Source organism: Macroventuria anomochaeta (assembly GCF_010093625.1).
Source record: "Macroventuria anomochaeta strain CBS 525.71 unplaced genomic scaffold BU25scaffold_19, whole genome shotgun sequence".
NCBI lineage: Eukaryota > Fungi > Ascomycota > Dothideomycetes > Pleosporales > Didymellaceae > Macroventuria > Macroventuria anomochaeta.
In genome coordinates this window covers 396,051-413,630 of record NW_022985380.1, presented here as the reverse complement: position 1 = coordinate 413,630, position 17,580 = coordinate 396,051, and the positions used below count along the sequence as shown (strand labels likewise).

At 53.1% G+C, this 17,580-nt stretch overlaps 6 protein-coding genes across 6 annotated transcripts; 3 read left to right on the top strand and 3 right to left on the bottom strand.

Annotated features, from left to right (window-relative positions):
• Positions 1-978: 978 nt before the first annotated feature.
• On the bottom strand, positions 979-2,330 carry BU25DRAFT_411423 (dynactin-like protein subunit 2). The gene has a single exon (XM_033706546.1). The coding sequence runs from the start codon at positions 2,271-2,273 to the stop codon at positions 984-986; it is 1,290 nt and encodes a 429-aa protein (XP_033561082.1). The 5' UTR covers positions 2,274-2,330; the 3' UTR covers positions 979-983.
• Positions 2,331-2,436: 106 nt separating this feature from the next.
• On the bottom strand, positions 2,437-3,742 carry BU25DRAFT_74809 (tannase-domain-containing protein). Its single transcript, XM_033712079.1, has 2 exons — positions 3,385-3,742; positions 2,437-3,297 (listed from the first exon to the last, which is right to left on the bottom strand). The coding sequence occupies exons 1-2, from the start codon at positions 3,426-3,428 to the stop codon at positions 2,562-2,564; spliced, it is 780 nt and encodes a 259-aa protein (XP_033561081.1). The 5' UTR covers positions 3,429-3,742; the 3' UTR covers positions 2,437-2,561.
• A 13-nt stretch (positions 3,743-3,755) lies between these two features.
• BU25DRAFT_369326 (P34-Arc-domain-containing protein) lies at positions 3,756-5,112 on the bottom strand. The gene is made up of 5 exons (XM_033703926.1): positions 4,996-5,112; positions 4,698-4,939; positions 4,227-4,649; positions 4,030-4,179; positions 3,756-3,976 (listed from the first exon to the last, which is right to left on the bottom strand). Exons 1-5 carry the CDS (start codon positions 5,055-5,057, stop codon positions 3,897-3,899), a joined length of 957 nt encoding a protein of 318 aa, XP_033561080.1. The 5' UTR covers positions 5,058-5,112; the 3' UTR covers positions 3,756-3,896.
• Positions 5,113-5,252: 140 nt separating this feature from the next.
• On the top strand, positions 5,253-8,343 carry BU25DRAFT_394262 (WD40 repeat-like protein). The gene is made up of 2 exons (XM_033704732.1): positions 5,253-5,387; positions 5,439-8,343. Exons 1-2 carry the CDS (start codon positions 5,371-5,373, stop codon positions 8,293-8,295), a joined length of 2,874 nt encoding a protein of 957 aa, XP_033561079.1. The 5' UTR covers positions 5,253-5,370; the 3' UTR covers positions 8,296-8,343.
• Positions 8,344-13,311: 4,968 nt separating this feature from the next.
• BU25DRAFT_411420 (uncharacterized protein) lies at positions 13,312-15,002 on the top strand. Its single transcript, XM_033706545.1, has 2 exons — positions 13,312-13,331; positions 13,389-15,002. The coding sequence occupies exons 1-2, from the start codon at positions 13,318-13,320 to the stop codon at positions 14,665-14,667; spliced, it is 1,293 nt and encodes a 430-aa protein (XP_033561078.1). The 5' UTR covers positions 13,312-13,317; the 3' UTR covers positions 14,668-15,002.
• Positions 15,003-15,599: 597 nt separating this feature from the next.
• On the top strand, positions 15,600-17,310 carry BU25DRAFT_459144 (MFS general substrate transporter; the record flags this gene model as incomplete). Its single annotated transcript, XM_033710256.1, has 2 exons — positions 15,600-15,808; positions 15,900-17,310. The coding sequence occupies 2 exons, from the start codon at positions 15,600-15,602 to the stop codon at positions 17,308-17,310; spliced, it is 1,620 nt and encodes a 539-aa protein (XP_033561077.1).
• Positions 17,311-17,580: the final 270 nt, after the last annotated feature.

Below are 17,580 nucleotides of genomic sequence, written 5' to 3'. Positions count from 1 at the left end.
GAAGGCGCGATGGTGAAAGTGAAGGCAATGAGCCTTAGCGCGAACAAGAGCAAAACATGAAGCTCCGCCACGACAGCGGAGAACTTGTGCTATACAACTCAACCTCGAATGTCGTTCTTGTAGATCGAAAGGTTGTTTGATGCTGTCAAAATTCTTTGTCGTCTTCAGTCAACCTATGCGTCCTGGAGATTGAAAGAACGTGTCGCAAGTGCCTCCTGAGCCCCGTAGAATGCACGATTGTACCCGACTAGACTGAGACCCGTGCCGATACCGACAAGCAATGGCAGCACGGCGGGCGCATCCAGCCGCGACATGAACTTCTGGTAACATCGCAACTCGTCCTCCCGTTTTTGACCAACCGGCTGTACTCCGCTCACAAGCACCATCTTGGGTCCTCCAGAACGTTCGAGCAGGCTCCAGAACGAGTCCCCGGTCAAGGTATACGTGTGCAGTCGGACGGGTATATGCACAACTCTGGCTACCAGCCTGTCCGGGAGATGTCTACCACGCAAGGAACATTTTGACGTCGGATGCTTGTTAGCATGTTGACTGTCGTCCATTGTTGCCACACCAGGATACAGGGGTACTGAGGAAGCGAGGGTGTATCCGCCTCCATAGTGTTGGAAAATGCACGATTAGCGCTGGCATCATGTGCAGGTTTGTGGGACATGCGGCTGCTTGGAAGCGCCGCTAACCATCTTGACAGTTGATGGTTTACGGTGATTTGATACTGTTGAGCAAAGGTGCTTGGTACATAGGTAGGTCGCCATGAAGCTTGGACTGATGAGTGCGCTGATCAAGGGATCTAGTGAGGAACGTCATGGGTAGTCCACATCTCTAGCCAACAGTCAGCTTTTGAGATCGCCATACAGCCTCAGTCATCCCTCCTCTCGAAGCTGGTGACAGAAACGTCTTGTGTATTGCATATCTGCGCAAATGCAAATGGGTATCTCTTACTACATCTCCCTATATGCCCCCCCCCCCTATTCCTTCCCATCTGCAAGCAGCTTCGCAACCTTCTCCTCCAGCATCTTTATATCATCACCAACAACCTTGACATTGCCCTGCATAGCCTTCTCGTGCTTCTTAACATCCTCCTCTACCAGCTCTAGCTGCTTCTCCCAATTTTTGATCTCCTCTTCTTGCTTCGACTGTCGCGACTCCAGCTCGGTCAACACCTCATCTGCTTGCCACGCGCTTGTGTGCACAAGGCGCAATGTGCGTAGGCGCTCGAGCACAAGAGGTAGGATAGGCGAGAGCTTGTCGATTGAGGGTAGGGTACCGTAAAGCGCATTGATTTTGGCTTCTTGATCAGGCGTTGTGACGGCCTTGTTGTCATCAGAGGATGAGCCGGCGCGTGAGGCTTCTAATCGTGCTTCTTTGAGAGCCTCGGCCTCCTCTATTAGTTTCTTGATCTGTTGTGAGGCTCCATCAAGGTTATTGGTCGAGGCATCGCCAATGGCACCGAGCGTTTGCTCTAGTCTTTGTAACGTTGTGAAGACTGGGAATGTGGAGTCCTCGCTCATCTCTGGTATGGTGTTGCCGTTAAGCCCGAGGCTGTTCTCCATTTGCGTTATCCGTTGGTCGAACTCTGCTGCTTGGCTCAGCACATGCTCCAGTTGACTCTTTTGAATCTGTGTCCCGGGTAGTGGAGGCTGATTCGCAATGGCTGCTGTGATCTTCGAGCTCGGCGCAAAGGGTTCGTAGTCATTGAACTTCTGTATTGTCCGGTCCAGCAGCGGTTCCGCTCCTCGGACGCCTCCCCTCCGGCTTGCATAGATTTCGTCGACCTTGTCTGAGATGAGGTCCATTACGTCCTTTGCGTCTCGCTCCTCAATCTTAGTCTTGTCCCCGGACTGCTTCCTCTGTTCGTATTCGTCCTCCAGCTCCTGCAACTCCTGCTTCACCCTCATAAGCTTCCGCGTGAAGCTTTCCTGCTCTTCATCGCTGTCGTCCCCCAGGATCTCGCCTCGCCGCCGTTGCCGTGTGTATGTGCGGTACGCTTGCCGTTGCGCAATGTTGTCCGAGAAGTCTACGCCGTTGGCGTCCACTCGCGAGGGTTGGAACCTGTTGCGTGCCTGATCTGTCTGCAAGCGCTGATGATTCACGGCAGAGCTGTCTGGGTCGGAGTCATCATACTCCGACTCGGATATTGCAGTCGAGGCTTGTATTGTAGACACATCTTCGGCGAGATCGGGGGTTTCATAAACGTCTGGGGCGGTGTCTATTCCAGGCAGGCTGTCATACTTTGGTCGCGATGCTTCCGAGGTCATTATGAAGTGATTAGGAGGAAAGATGAAGGCGAGCTGTGTAGGTTGGCGGGGTGTCAAGGTTGTGGGGTGTAAACTTGGGGAACGCGTCGATTGGAAGTCGCGACCGTCCGTGCACACATGTCAACTGAGCCTCAAAGTGCAGGGTCTATCAAAGCATCGATCAGGATTAGCTACATCTTCTTCATTACCACTAACTCATACACTGTAACGAAAGCCTGCTGTGGCCCCAAAATTCATCTCAGGTGTCTGTAATACTGATCCACATCGGCATCCCGGACGGCCATGCGGTCATAGTACTGCGTCGAACCACCAGAAGGAATCAGGTCGTCCGCGATGCCGTGCCAGCTGAGCAACTTTCCGCCTGCGTCCTTGAAGCCCCTGAGGTCTGTGTCGTTGGTGCCGATGAAGGATTCCCATTGCTGGTGACCGGCGCACAAGTAATTGGGCAAGCGTTCTGCGGTAATTGTGGAAGTGTCGAAGGATACCTTCTGCTCGACGAAAAGCTGAAAAAACTGTGCGCCGAACGCCCAGGCTGCGGTAGTAGAGCAAGTTCCTGTTTTCTGGCAGTTCGAGTCTGCGATTGAGGTTGAGGTCAAAAGGTGTGTCTAGCGTGTATCCTGCATGGACTCGTTCTCCTTGCCAGTTCGGGATACCGTACCACGTAGCATTCGCGACAATTGCTTCAGCTTCGGGGATCGAGTTGAAGCTGCTGTTGCTGCAGTTGACAGGCTGGCCGACAAGTTTGAATGGGTCAAAGGAACACAACTCTAGGATGGAGATAATCCAGTCTTCTACGCCATCCAGAGAATCGCATGTGGCAATTGCTGCTGCCGCGATTGCCTCGAATTCGCAATTGTGAGGATACTCGCCCAGCGTGTTCATGACAGCTTGGGCATGGAACAAGCTTGCAAAAAGAGGGATCATGTTCAACACAGGGGCCCCGGCTAGAATGCCGTCAAATGCTTTGGGATAGCGCTGGGCCAGCATCATGCCTCGCCGACTGCCTTGAGAGCAGCCGTTCCAACTACGTTAAATCAATTACTGCGTTCTTCAGAATCATGGTCATCTGCTGACAGTGCCTGCAGTCTCAATACTTGGGGCTCATACATACTAAGAGTAAGTGGGGGCCTTCTCATAGAAGCTCTCCGTGACCATCTTCCCGACGATGGACAGTTCATCCAACGTAACAGAGCCGAAGTCATAGTACTCTGGCTCACTACTGCTGCCTCCAGAGCTCCATGATGTCGGTATCAGCCGCCAGCCAGTCGCTGTACGAAGTGTACAGGGTTGCTTTGTCTCCGAGAAGTCTGCGTTAGTGTTGATCGCTTCAACATTGCACTACCTGGTTGAGTACTGTACGAACGAGCGAACAGCATCACGCTACTGCGCGCAATGATTCCGTCCGATGTTCGTCCCGCACGGACATATTCGGCGCGATCTTCCGCATTGCATAGATCCAATTTCAAGCTGTCGAGTCCTACAAGAGCATCAGTCAAACCAAGCAATAAGTCTTGGACTACGTCAATCACTGTTCGAGACAGGTGCATGTATCATGCAGCGAACCAAGGTGATTTGGTAATGTTGTATCTTTCTGACTGGCTGCTAGAGCTTAGCAGGCGCATCCTATGCCTGTACCCTGAACGTTCGTCCACTAGCTGTCTTGCGCTCCTTCTCCTCCGACTCGGGTCTCGCTCTCCGTAGGACTGTAACATGGTAAGTGTGTGAGCTCCAAGACAAACGACTGTCGTCCACTTACCTTGGAGGAAGTCAGCGGTCCTCTTGCGCATCCTCGAGTGAATGAACGCCTTAGAGGCCTTGATGTGGTAGTGGAAGTAGTCGCGGAAGGTCTGGATGTGAGAGATGACCTCGGCTCGTCGTGCAGCTGCCAGATGGCGAGGGAAGAGGACTGTATGTGTTAACGGATTCTCTGTATACGAGCTTTGCTGAACCCACCAAATGTGATGTAGCCAATATCGGCGGAGCCAGATGTGTCGACCCCTGGGGTGCCTTGCAACTCGAGAGGTGGGTCGTTGCGGAAGAGTACTTGGGGTGCGTTTTGAATGGCTCTCCGCCTGGCGTCGACGAACTCCTGGAGGAACACCTTTCCGAAGATCCTGTCTGTCTCTTCCCTGAACACGGTGGAGAAGATAACTGTGACACGGTCGAAGCTGGCCTTGATGTATATCGCTTCCTCTTCGCGGTAGTGGATCGCGCGCACTTCACCGCCCTCCTTCACACCCTGGGGCGCCGACTCGGATGTGTACTTGGAAGCCTCCTCCTGCAGCTGCGCGAACTCGTCAAAGGCTTGCTCAAAGGGTGCAGCCATGGCGTTCCGCTTGAGAAGGGATATGCGCCTAATGAGATCATCGCGGCTCTCTGGTAGCTGTCAGCAGATACTTTGTGCCAATTGGCTATTGGCCATACCCTTATCCTCTGGCAAGTTCTCCAGGTCTACCAGCACCGAGAAGTCGTACCCCGACTCGGGCGACACAATGTATGGGCCATACTCGCGCTCGAGGACTGCCTGGGCGCCGTACTGCACCAGCTCAGAGAAGCACTTGATTTGCAGCGAGACAAGGATCTTTGTCTTGCTTTCAGGGGTCGAGATGTGGAATGTGACGCCGTCGAAGTCAGAAACGACCTGGTCAATGTTCGCTGGAGCTCCTCTGTATGCTGTCAGTCTGGCGGGCTGCTATGCGGGCAGCGGCGGGGTAGGGCGCACCCAGAGAAGCGGTCCTTCAGCAGGGACTCGATGAGAACGTTCTGATAGTCGAGGAGAAGCATTGTAGGCGTCCGGTTGCTGTGACGGGGTGCAACGAGGTATGGCGGGGAGCTCTCGTAGGCTGATGCGGAGGCCGGAGGTGCCCAGTGTCGTCGTTGGTAAGTGGGTCCTTGTGGCTCATGCTGTGGCGTAGGGCGGGTCGCAACTTCCAAAAAGTTTCGAGAGCTCCTGCCGAGAAAAGTTCACCAACTTCCGGGCTGGCCAATGACAACACTGCGAGAAGTCAAGGAAAGTAATGACTTGAAGGCTATACTGTGGATCTCTCGTTCTTGTTCATACTCTTTTCATACCCTCAGAAACCACTAGTGGCGCATCATGGTAAAGTCATACAGGTATGCACTGCAGGCGCAAAGTAACCGGATCTCCCCCTAAGTCTTGAGCAGCAAGTACGAGCAGAGTGACGCTTTCGGCGTTGTCGCGACTGCCACCTCGAACCTCGTCTGGGCCGCCGAAGTTACCCAACCCGGCACCAAGTCCTCCGGAGCAGGGCGCGCTTACGCCGCCGCAAATGAAGAAGTTCTCTGTTGGGATGTCAAAAAGGGCGAACTGCTGAGCAGATGGCGCGATGCCAGCTGCACCGAGGAGGTCACAGTCATCTGCAGGAGCGAAGTCGACCCGGATGTGTTCGCTGTGGGGTACGCAGATGGGAGCATACGAATCTGGGATGCGAGGACGTCGACCGCCATTATCAGCTTTAATGGACACAAATCAGCCGTCACCACACTAGCCTTCGATCAGAGTGGTGTGCGACTTGCAAGTGGTGCAAAGGATACAGACATTGTGATCTGGGACCTTGTTTCTGAGACTGGTCTTTTCAAGCTCCGAGGACACAAAGGGCAGGTTACCGGCTTGCAATTCATCCACCCTGGAACAGCGCCACAGGAAGATGAGGAGGAAATGGAGATGGACACAGACCAGGCATTTCTTCTATCGACAAGCAAGGACGCCTTGATCAAGATCTGGGACATCAGCACACAGCACTGCATTGAGACACATATCGCGCAAACAAACGGAGAGTGCTGGGCGTTGGGTGTATCGCCAGATGGCAGTGGCTGCATCACAGCAGGAAATGACGGTGAATTGAAGGTCTGGGCTATCGATCTTGCTGGTCTACGACAGGCTGGATCGGCCGTTGGCGAAGCTACCGAGCAGCGCTATCTCAGAGCAAGGGGCACACTGTACCGATCGGGCAAGGACCGAACACAGGGCATTTCATTCCACCCCAAGTCGAACTACGTTGCGGTACATGGTGCAGAAAAAGCTGTCGAGATCTGGCGAATAAGGACCGAAGATGAAGTGAAAAAGAGCTTAGCCAGAAAGAGGAGAAGAAGACGTGAGAAGGGCAAGAACGAGGCAAATGCCGATGCACAGGAGAACGAGGCGGAAGACAAGATCAATGTGGCTGACGCAGAGATCGACGACGTGATCACCTCTTACGTTACCGTGCGAACGGCAGGGAAGGTCAGATCTGTTGCGTGGATGAAGACCAGGGGTTCGAAGAAGATGCAGCTTCTAATCGGCACGAACAACAACCTCATCGACGTATACGACATTCCTACGAAGAGCAAATCAAAGACCGACGAAATACCGGATTACACTCGCACATTGTCTGTTGAGCTTGCAGGTCACAGGAACGATGTGCGGGCACTGGCGTTGAGCTCAGACGACCGCATGTTAGCATCAGCTTCGAGCGGTGGCCTCAAGATCTGGAACATCAAGACTCAGAACTGCCTGCGTACATTAGAGTGTGGCTACGCACTTTGCTGCGCATTCTTGCCTGGTGACAAGATCGTAGTCGTGGGTACGAAAGAAGGCCACCTCGAATTGTACGACATCGCAGCCTCATCATTACTTGACAAGATCGAGGCGCATGAGGGCGCTATCTGGACTCTGCAGGTCCACCCTGATGGCAAGTCGCTCATCACTGGAAGTGCGGACAAGTCGGTCAAATTCTGGAACTTCGAGATCGTTCAGGAAGAGATTCCCGGTACAAAGCGTACAATGCCTCGCCTCAAGCTTGTTCAATCACGCATCCTCAAACTGAATGACGATGTACTGAGCCTGCAATTCTCGCCTGACTCCAGGCTGCTGGCTGTCGCCACTCTCGACAACACCGTCAAGGTCTTCTTCGTCGACTCGCTCAAGCTCTTCCTTAACCTGTATGGCCACAAACTGCCAGTACTCAACATGTCAATATCGAGCGACAGCAAGCTGATCGCGACATGTTCAGCAGACAAGAACGTCCGAATTTGGGGTCTCGACTTTGGTGACTGTCACAAGGCGCTCTTCGGCCACGAAGATAGTATCATGCAGATCTCCTTTATCCCACACCCCGTCGACGGCGACGACAAGCACATCTTTTTCAGCGCCAGTAAAGACAAAACAATCAAGAGCTGGGACGGCGACAAATTCCAGCAAATCCAAAAGTTCCGCGGTCACCACGGCGAGATCTGGGCCATGACACTCGCGCGCACGGGCGACTTCATCGTCACCGCCTCCCACGACAAGAGCATCCGCATCTGGACCAAATCCGACGAACCTATCTTCCTCGAAGAAGAGCGCGAGCGCGAGCTTGAAGAACTCTACGAAAACACCCTCGCCCACTCCCTCGAAGACGAAGAACCTCTGAACGGCGAACGCGCAGAAGCAGTCGATGCCTCCAAGCAGACAATCAGCTCCCTCACGGCCGGAGAGCGCATCCAAGAAGCACTCGATCTCGGCATCGCGGACTTGGAAGTTGTCCAGCAGTGGGAAGTGCAGAGGCGAGCGAACCCTAAGATTGCGCCACCGCAGCGCCATCCATTGTTCATGGCGCTGGGTAATATTTCAGCGGAGCGACATGTTCTAAACACCATGTCTAAGATCCCCGCTGCACAACTTCAAGATGCGCTCCTCGTACTGCCCTTCGCTTCGCTCCCTGCGCTGTTCATATTCCTCAGCATATGGGTCCAGAAACAGTGGAACGTCATGCTCACTTGCCGCGTGCTGTTCTTCATGCTCAAGACACACCAGAAGCAGATCGTCGCGTCAAGGGAGCTGAAGACGGTGCTTGAGGATATGAGGGGTGACTTGAGGAGGAGCTTGAGTGGCAACAAGGACTTGATCGGGTTTAACGTTGCAGCACTCAGGTTTGTGGGCGAGAGGGTCGATGAGGCGAGGGTGGTGAGGTTGGAGGATGTGGAAAGGATCGAGGAGGAGGGTAAACAGAGGAAGAAGAGAGGGTTTGTGGATGTTGCGTAAAAGTTTTGAGGGAAGTTAAAGCATTGGGGAGGTGTTGGTGGTGTTGATGGATCTATATGAGTATCTACCCATTTGTGCCGGAAGGGTTGGTATGCTCAATGAATAAATTGCAACTGAACATGATGTCCCGCCAACTAATCGACCCGCTCGTTGAACTGCAGCCAACCCTCTCCCGGTTCCATCGCCTTGCGATTCAAGAAACTCAAAGTAAACTCCAGCCCACGCAACCTGCCAATATCCTCCAAAGATGGATCATAAACTTCTCCCCGGTGTATACGTACGCGATGGATGGCCTATTGTTACTAGACTGTCAACGTTTTCAGCCACATATCGAACAGACTCTGGTAGTTATATGGACAAGGAAAGATGAATGTTCGAACGCGGTGTCAAGCCTCTGAGATTGGTCTGCCGCCAAATTGACAGTGAGGCGCGCAGCTTCAGCAGAGCACCCAAGACACTCAACCTCTGACTCCATTTCGAGATCAGAGATCTGTGCTGGTTAATCGAGACAGGCAGATCCAGAACGCTCACAACCATCGAAGTCATCGACACTGGTTGCCAATATCAGGTTAGCATTGCGCTTGCAAAGGCGTGCTCCGGTACTCTGGGACTTCAGCCTATAATTGCCAGGTCGCCAGCGCTCGTTCAGTTTGTTCATGATGCTTTTGCAAACCTTCAATGCATTCGAATTTGGCCTACCCAAGGTTACAAGATTACAAATCCTCACGCGGCGGACTACTGGGAGGAAACAATTTCATCGGCCGGAGCTTGAGGTCGTTCTCCTGTAATCACTTGGTGGCAGTATATGTGAGGGTATCAAGCTACATTATCCCATTCATAGTCACTAAGACACCAATAGTACCAATTTCAGAACAGTGGCTACTGCACTTACAGTTTCTATGCTCTCCTTCGCACGCGAATCTTGCCTCCATGCAAAAGCAGCTTCAGCCAAACCGTATCCAATAGCTTCGGCCTCACCTTCGTGTATTCGACATCATAGTTCAACAACATATGTGCGATGAACACCTCCATTCGTTCAAAGCGAAGAATTGACCGGGACACGCACGCCATCCGAATCCGAATCCTAAGAACACATCATCTAGCGTCGCGGTTGATTTGGCCTTCCGTTCGGTAGTATTGAATTTCTCAGCTTCGAGGTCTTCTCTCGCTGTGAAGTTGTCGACAATGTTGCTGATATTAGTTGCATCGGCGAACCGGAAAGCATTGAAGCTGCGCAGTTGAGGATAGATCTTCTTGTCGTAGTGAATAAGGGTCCATTGGCACAGCGATCTGGACAGTAGTCAGCACATGTCTTCCATGCAGCTCATTCAGAGAACATCCTACCATGATACCTTGTGGTATGTGAACACCTGATACTGGGAGTTAATTGATTGGTTTAACGTCCCATCTGAGTAGATACTGGGAGTTGAATACCTTCCGGATGGATAACCCAATATCGTTCAACCAACAACTCACTAAGATCCCGAGGTACTCACCGTTCGAAGGAGGCCGGCGATGGCAAACGGGTTCAGCCTCATCGACTCGCGAATCATGGAATCGACGAGTTTCAAGTTCCGAACTGCATCACCCGTCCACGAGCTACCAGCTTTCGCAAGCACAGAAGCTGCTTCATCGCGCAAAGCATCCACGTATCCTAGCGACGGATCCGAACTGAAAAGATCAAGAATGACGTTCTGCACGGTGACACTTATTGAGTGCAGCGATATGTCATTTACCAGCAACAGGCGATGCGCAACACGCCTTGGCTCCAGTTGGTCGACTTGATCTTTAGCAGCTGCAGCGTAGCATTCATCGATAAGCCACTGGAGTCTATCCTTCTGTGCGATTGTTGTATAGATTCTAAACAGTACTGGGAGAAGGGGTCATACCGACGGTATCCACCCGCACTTGGGATCTGCCTTATGTCGAGCCGTGGCCTCCTTTCTATGACAAAAGGCAGACATACCCTCAGAGCATTCCGTCAGAGATACCAACAGTCTGTCCCTACCAGAAAGCCAGTAATAGGTTTGATCGGCTTGAGGGAGGCGTTGATGAGCATCGCTCCGGCAAAGATACTCATAGCATGATCTCTCAGATCATTCAGAAGCCTCTCATCGCGACCTGATACTTGCCAGTATGCTCACTTACTTTTTGTTCGCACTGATTAACAGAGTGGAGCACCGCAGAAGGCACCATTACTGGAACCAGCTATCAGAACACTACAGCATGTGAGATGTTAGTGTTGTGAGTACTCCCCGTTTTGACGCGAGGTAGACAAGTCTACATGGGCATGAAGGTGGCAGAGTCCTGGCGTAAATATGCATCGATATGAACAAACTCTGCCCAGGCCACACACAAAATGTCTGTTATGCAGATGTCACGCATTGCAAGATTTCGAGCCAGCACACTTGCTTCTCATGAGGACACGTTTCCAGATAACTGGTCAAGTAAACATTTGCGTGCTATTGTTAGAGTGCTTCCGATTCAAGCATCGAGTGCGAAGTACGATTCGGGCCACGGGGCATAAATGCCGCCGAACTCCGAAGCTTGACTCCATCTCAAGGCTGGCCCAGATAATGTTGGGACGGCAGAAGCGCAGAATGTTTGGTTACATGGAAGCGATGGGAGATCAGAAACCAGCATGTTGTGCCCAGACTCCAGAGAAGGCTCTGGTCTTGACGTGGCAGATGTGCACCTTGAAAGTCTTTCAGCCCTGTAAATCACGCTTCAATTCTGCCAGTTCTTCCCGCTTTCCCGACCATCCAGTCGGTATGTAGCGCCAAACCGGTGAACTACAACAGGACAATGGCATATACGTACGCGCACACCCAGGACTTCACCTGCAGGACTGCGTACACTCATGAAACGACGGAGAGGACACGATTCGAAGTGCACAATTGAGCAGAACCACGTCTTCTTATCATCATCAGCCCATGAGACGGCAGAGATAGGGTCCATGATGGAGCGGCTGGCAGCACTGCCTCATCAGGCAAGCCACCACCACTTTCAATCCTGGCGTGATCTGGCCACTGATGAGCGCCGCTAAAGGGCGTTCCTGCTGCTTGTGGGTCACCGGTCAAGCCTTGTCGTCGTGCTGTGCAGTTCTCTGGTCGCAAGTGTGGGTTTGCACAGGTAGGTCGACCGCCCTTTGCAGGCCGTTTTGGCTGCTTTTGGTGAGGAACTGGCGGTGGTGGTCGTTCAAGTGTGAAATTCTGCGGCCGACGACGACAACGCGCATCTGCGAAACAGATGGCGAATAGACTGGAGCAGATGGCGCCCTCACTGGTGAACAACTTGCGTCAGAGCCGAGGGTATATATTGTACTCACAGCGAATAATCGCATAAGCTCAAAGTTGGCCGCGAGTTATCGAAGCGTTAGGGCTTAGCCTCCAGGCAGCAGCGACCACGACCACGCTAGCGGAACCCGTCCACGATCTTGGCTGTCAGCGTCGTTGAGTGTTCCCAACTCACACTGTCTCCCTCTTTTTTACTCTCAACTCGCCCAACTCATCAGTCCTTCTCCATTCAGTTTTCTGTCCTGAGGCCTGTAACCCCTCTTTTCCGCTGCGCACCCGCCCTTTCCTGCATACTTTGCCACGCACGCAGTCCGTCTCACCCCGACTGCGCCGCCTTTCATATACCGGATAGTTCCCCACGTCTGCAACAACGAAAGGACTCTGCGCGCCCTTCCTCCTCCGCTGGAATCATTTCTATCACTCAGCCCATCAATCACGCCTTTCCGCGGCCGCCAAATCGCTGTTTCCGAACCGGTCAATGAGAACGTGATCCAGGACTTGCACCACCATCATCGGTTCTGGCCATAGGTCAATAGGATCCCTCGGGCTCTGTGAATTGTCCAGTCGCTGTGACTCATAACCTGAGGCCTCCTTCCCATCTTAGCGCGTCTGGATTCAGTCATACAACATGTCTGCACCTCAACCCCAGAACAGCCACCCCCGCCGCCGTCCTATTAAGGACAACGTCTCTCCCCTTAGCACTCATGGCATGCAACTTCGCAAGTCCGGTACCTTCTCGTCACCCAAGTCGTTGACTAACGACATCTGTGGCCTGGAGAACCAACCGTTCATGCCCAGGAGGTCTCCAACTAGCACTGAGAGCCTCGAAGCTCTCCTTCAGGATCAGCACCCTAGTGTCAGCCGTGTCGCCAACCTGCTCAAGGACTTCGACCAGAAGCTCGCAGGTCATAAGGCCGCATCTGTATCCGGTGCTAGCATCCTCAACGATCCTGAGGTGCTTCCTGTACCCAGCTTCATGCTTGACAGCACTACACTGGATGATATGCCTATGGACATTGACTCTAAGCCAACAGCAGCTGAACGCAACCCTCACGAGCACGCTTCAGACAGCGGTCTGGGTTCCAGCATCGGCTCGAAATATAGTAAGGACTCAATGCAACTATCCATCTTGGAGGCCTCACCATCTAACATACATAAAGACGACGCCCGCACCACCAGTGTGCGTGAGTCCATCAACTCCTCTGTCACAACACACTCTGCCGTCACCTGCTCGTTCTCGGCATTGGGCGCTTCTGAGGAGAAGCACACTCTCGGCGAGTACGCTTGCAAACAGATTCACGACTCGATCATCAAGCCCATCCTCGCCGAGGAGTCACTGAAGGACTTCCATCCGTTGATCCAAGACGTTCCTCGACGCATAGGTGAGAAAAGTATCTGCAACCTCCGTGATCTCGAAAAGACCCTTGTCTTCCTGGCACCGGTAAGTGGTATCCGTTATCTTTCAGAGAGTGCAAAAGCTTATTGCATTCTTCGCGGCTTTAAGGAGTTTTCGGCAACACCGGCATCCTACCTTCGATTCTGCGAACGATCAATTCAACTGCTTCACACGACTGTCGAGTACCTTTCGGAACGCGACCAGCGACTACCGACCGACCGCCCATACACTAACAACTATTTTCTCGACTTGATCGAACAGATCCGTAGATACGCTGCAATCATGGCCGCCACCCGACAAAAAGAAGCTCAGGGAGAGCAGCTCGACGAGATGGATTACTCCCGGTATGATCGCGCCGCGACATTTCTCTTTACTCGCTCGGCTAATCACTCAAACGATAGCGATGAGAAGATCACCCTCCGTGGAGGTCTCAGCCACAACGGTCGCCCTGTGGAGCTCGTCCGCGAGAAGGACGGAAAGGTCATCCCCCTTGCTATCGGCTCCGAGAACGCATACAAGAAGCGCGCCTTGTCCGAGGAAGACATTGACGACGACGAAGTCCTGCGCTCCATGGCTCGCCGCAGGAAGTCCGACAAGCCCGGCGATGTTCTGCACATGTGCCGTGACTGCAAGAAGGAGTTTAAGCGCCCTTGCGACTTGACCAAGCATGAGAAGACTCACTCTCGCCCATGGAAGTGCTCCGAAGAGAAGTGCAAGTATTTTGAGCTTGGCTGGCCTACTGAGAAGGAGCGCGACAGGCACGTCAACGACAAGCACTCGTCTGCGCCGGCGCAGTACAAGTGCCTTTACCCACCATGCACATACGCCTCCAAGCGTGAGTCGAACTGCAAGCAGCACATGGAGAAGGCTCACGGCTGGGAATACGTTCGATCCAAGAGCAACGGCCGGAAGAAGAGCCAGGCAGTCAGCAACAGCCCTGCTACACCTCTTACTCCCTTCCTTGGTACACCACAGTCCACTGCTCTCACTACACCCATTACACCCTTTATGGCATCTCCTTCGGTTCCTTTGATCAACGACTTCGACCCCTATGGTTTCGGGACTCCAGCGATCAGCCTCCACAACTTCCAGGACGACTTCCGTCGTGACTCAATCACCACCGATGGTACACACCTCACATACTCTTCCGGCAACTCACCCGTGGAGCCAAACTCCTTTGTAGAGGCTGCCGTGACTCCTGCTGATGTCACTATCGACCACACTGACGCTCTGTTCCCCAATTGCGGAATGGGATCGAACTTCAATATGGGCTTCCAGCAGCACACCCCTGCTTTGAGCACCGACTTCAACTTCAACGAGCCTATGTTTACCATGGCGTCGAACCAGACTCTCGGTCTTCCTCAGTTGTCACCAATGGCCCAGCCAGATCTCACCTTGTTCTCTCCCCAGATGCAGATCGACGAGGGCTTTGGTGACGCCATGGACACTTTGGACATGCAGGCCTTCAGCCGTCCTACTGAAGACTTCACACTGTTCGACGCGGCGCCGGCTGGCAACATGTCGATGAACAACACTGCCAACTTCTTCCCTGACTTCAATCAGCTCGGAGGGCAGTTCGGCAATGGAGCTCAGCAATTTGACAACACCTACTACAACGCCAACGCCTTGGAAACTACGTTGGACGAGATGTTGGGCCTCAACAACAGCAACCAGCAGTAAATGCCGGTCTGCATTGTGTACGACGATGGATGTGCATTTGAATACCGATCTTCCCCCACTTTGTTTTCATAGGGCAACGAACACGAGTTTCGTTATCACGACGCATAGCGAGCACAATGTACTTTACAAGAGATGGATTACGGATACGGCATGATACACCCTCAGAACAGAAAATCCATAAAACAAATGGCTTTTGGATCTCTCGTCTCCCCAGCATCGTAATTGATTGGATCTCCCCCCTTCTTTCCTTTCGTGTGCGGAAGCAGGGTGTGGTTGAGATCATCATATAGTGTAGAATATATACAACACAAATAAATTGTGGAGGAAAACGCGTCTTCGAAACCGCATGGTGATGCATGATGACTCTGAACTTGTGACACATTCCGCATCGATGACTCTGCCGCGTCACAGCAACCACGGTTCCTGCACTGGACCCTGAGAAGTTGCAACAACCAAGCATCAGGTGCAAGGGTCCTGAATCCAGCACCGCCCTCAAGCAGTCTAACCCCTAACAGCATGACATCAGAGACTATCTTTTTCGATAAAGATGGCACAGACAAGTCGGACTTAGCGCCCTAAGCTGAGCAGCGGAGTGGAGAGTGAGTGGGTCAGAACGGACATCGAATGCAAGCGGCACGGACTTGAAACGCTCGAGCGGCTCGCATACCAAGGCGCCCCCCTCCTCTTCAGCCGTCATGCTGCCTTCTATCCTCGACAGGCGGAGGCCCTCGTCGTCGTCGTGAAGACGCGTTCCTGTCACTCTCTTTTGACCATCGTTAGGCCCGGTAGGCTGTCCAATCTCTATAACTATCTTGTCCGTCTTTACAAAGGTTGAGCGCTGGTCGTTCTCCTTCCTCCGACGAATTCGCGATACCGGTTCGCGCCGTTTCAGTTCTATCAGTCTTTTCACGTCATTTTCGCAGGGGTTCAGGATGTTGGGTTTTCACAAGAGGACGAGGAGTTTGATTCCGGTCAAGGAGCTGGCGAAGTACGATGTTGTTCCGGTTGAGGAGGAAATGTATGGATATGAGAGCGAGAGCGAGGAAGAGCTGGAGAAGCAGAACACAGACGCGTTGGACCCGACAACACACTCACGGAGAAGGCAATTGCTGCTTGTCTACCTCGTGTTCTTTGCTGAAGCGTAAGTCCACCCCTCCCACGAGCTGTTTACTCTCGATTTGCATCCCGTGGACCCTGAGTCGAGAGCAACCGCGCTAATGCACGACATGCAGCATCATGGCCTCGAGTCTACAGCCTCAGCTCCAAATGCTCCTCTCATCCTCCGACTACTGCGGCAATCTCTCCACATCCTACCTTCGCAGTATTCTCGACTGCGCGTATGCGTTCGGCGGCACCACCGGCCTCTTCTGGGGGTATCTGGCGGATCGCATGGGACGGCGGCGCGTTACGCTGATTGGGCTATGGAGTATGGTGGTTTGCTGTCTGAGTATGGGCTTTGCGACGAACCTTGCTGCTTGCGCTGCGTTCAGGTTCTTTGCGGGCATGGTCAGCTCGGCGGTTGTGTGCACCAGCTTGACGATGATTGGGGATTTGAGCGCGACTGCAGAAGGAAGGGCGAAGAACGTCGCAAAGCTGCCTTTGATCTCGCTGTGTGGCTCTGTTGGACCCCTTGTTCAGGGCATGGTCTCTGAGAGCCTACAAGCATATGGCATGGTGTGGGAGAAGTTCCCTACGCTGGGTTCGGAACTGGCTTGCGGAAGTGTGCTTTTCGCGATTGCGCTGGCTGCTTCTGTCTTGCTAAAGGAGAGTCTGCCGCTCCACTACGACGTACCAACCGAACCTATGGATCTGGACTGCGAGAAAGCAGCCTTCCTCACACGCAGCTCGGAGGACACCAACATCACCCTCGTCGATGATTTCGCTCGCCCAGAATCCATCACCATTACGCAGTTCATGCAAGCGCCCTCCCTCCTGGTCCTCCTCTCATCATTTTGCCTTCTCTCCCTCCACGCCGCAACCTTCGACGTCCTCCTTCCGCACCTTGGTCACAGCAGCACACAGCACGGCGGCATGGGCATTCCGTGCGATTGGCTCAGCCTCGTCATACTATTTGTGCGCGGCGTCGCCGCCATGGCCATCTTCTCTCTCATCCCCATGATGATAGAGAAGCACGGTCTGCTTAACCTCTACCGCACAGTCTCGCTCCTCTTCCCCGCCATCTACATCATCACGCCGCTCCTCGCTCTCCTGGCAGCATGCTCCGGCCTCGCGCCCCTTCTCTCGGTCTTCGCCATCCTGACAAAACATATACTCGCAAGCGGCGCACTTGTTCTCGTTATGCTTCTCGTTCTGAACACTACACCCGACGCTTTCTCCGCAGGAACAGTCGTCGGCATGATGCAAGTCGCATCGCTATTCAAAGCCTTCGCTGTCGCCGTTAGCGGTGCTAGCTACTACGTCAGCAGCGACGTCAGTGTGCCTGTTATCAATTTTGCGCTCTGGACATGCCTGGCTATCTTCGGCGCAGCAGGTGCCGGGTGTGCGTGGTTTGTGAAAGAGAGGCCGAGCGTGGGGCTCGACTTCAAGGGCGAGGTGCTGAAGTGGGAAAGCGTCTTCGACTTCGATGCTGATGAAGTCGTTGACGAGAAGCTCGAGGAGAACTTTGTGATTGGCGATGATTGAACATCTTTTCTTGTCGTGTTGTTTGTATCCAACGACTTATTTCGTTTCTGTTCATATGTAGCGATTTCCTTGTGTACATATCACCGCATTTCCAATGCCATCTCATTGACCTCTGCCACCCCACTCCGAACCGGCGTATTGCCTGCGTACACAGCCACCATATCGACAACACAGCCTTCAGTACTCTTGTCCTGTCATCGACTTCGTGAAATTACGGTCAAGCAGCACGTGAATGGCATTGGAGTAGCCGAAGCCTGAAACACGCCAACT

Excerpts from the sequence above, each read along its gene's own strand:
- BU25DRAFT_411423 (XM_033706546.1), bottom strand. The coding sequence starts at position 2,273 with ATGACCTCGGAAGCATCGCGACCAAAGTATGACAGCCTGCCTGGAATA.
- BU25DRAFT_74809 (XM_033712079.1), bottom strand. The coding sequence starts at position 3,428 with ATGGTCACGGAGAGCTTCTATGAGAAGGCCCCCACTTACTCTTA. Across the intron at positions 3,298-3,384 it reads AAGGCCCCCACTTACTCTTA|TTGGAACGGCTGCTCTCAAG; the intron begins GTATGTATGAGC and ends GATTTAACGTAG.
- BU25DRAFT_369326 (XM_033703926.1), bottom strand. The coding sequence starts at position 5,057 with ATGCTTCTCCTCGACTATCAGAACGTTCTCATCGAGTCCCTGCTGAAG. Across the intron at positions 4,180-4,226 it reads TATTGGCTACATCACATTTG|TCCTCTTCCCTCGCCATCTG; the intron begins GTGGGTTCAGCA and ends TAACACATACAG. Across the intron at positions 3,977-4,029 it reads GACCGCTGACTTCCTCCAAG|TCCTACGGAGAGCGAGACCC; the intron begins GTAAGTGGACGA and ends ACCATGTTACAG.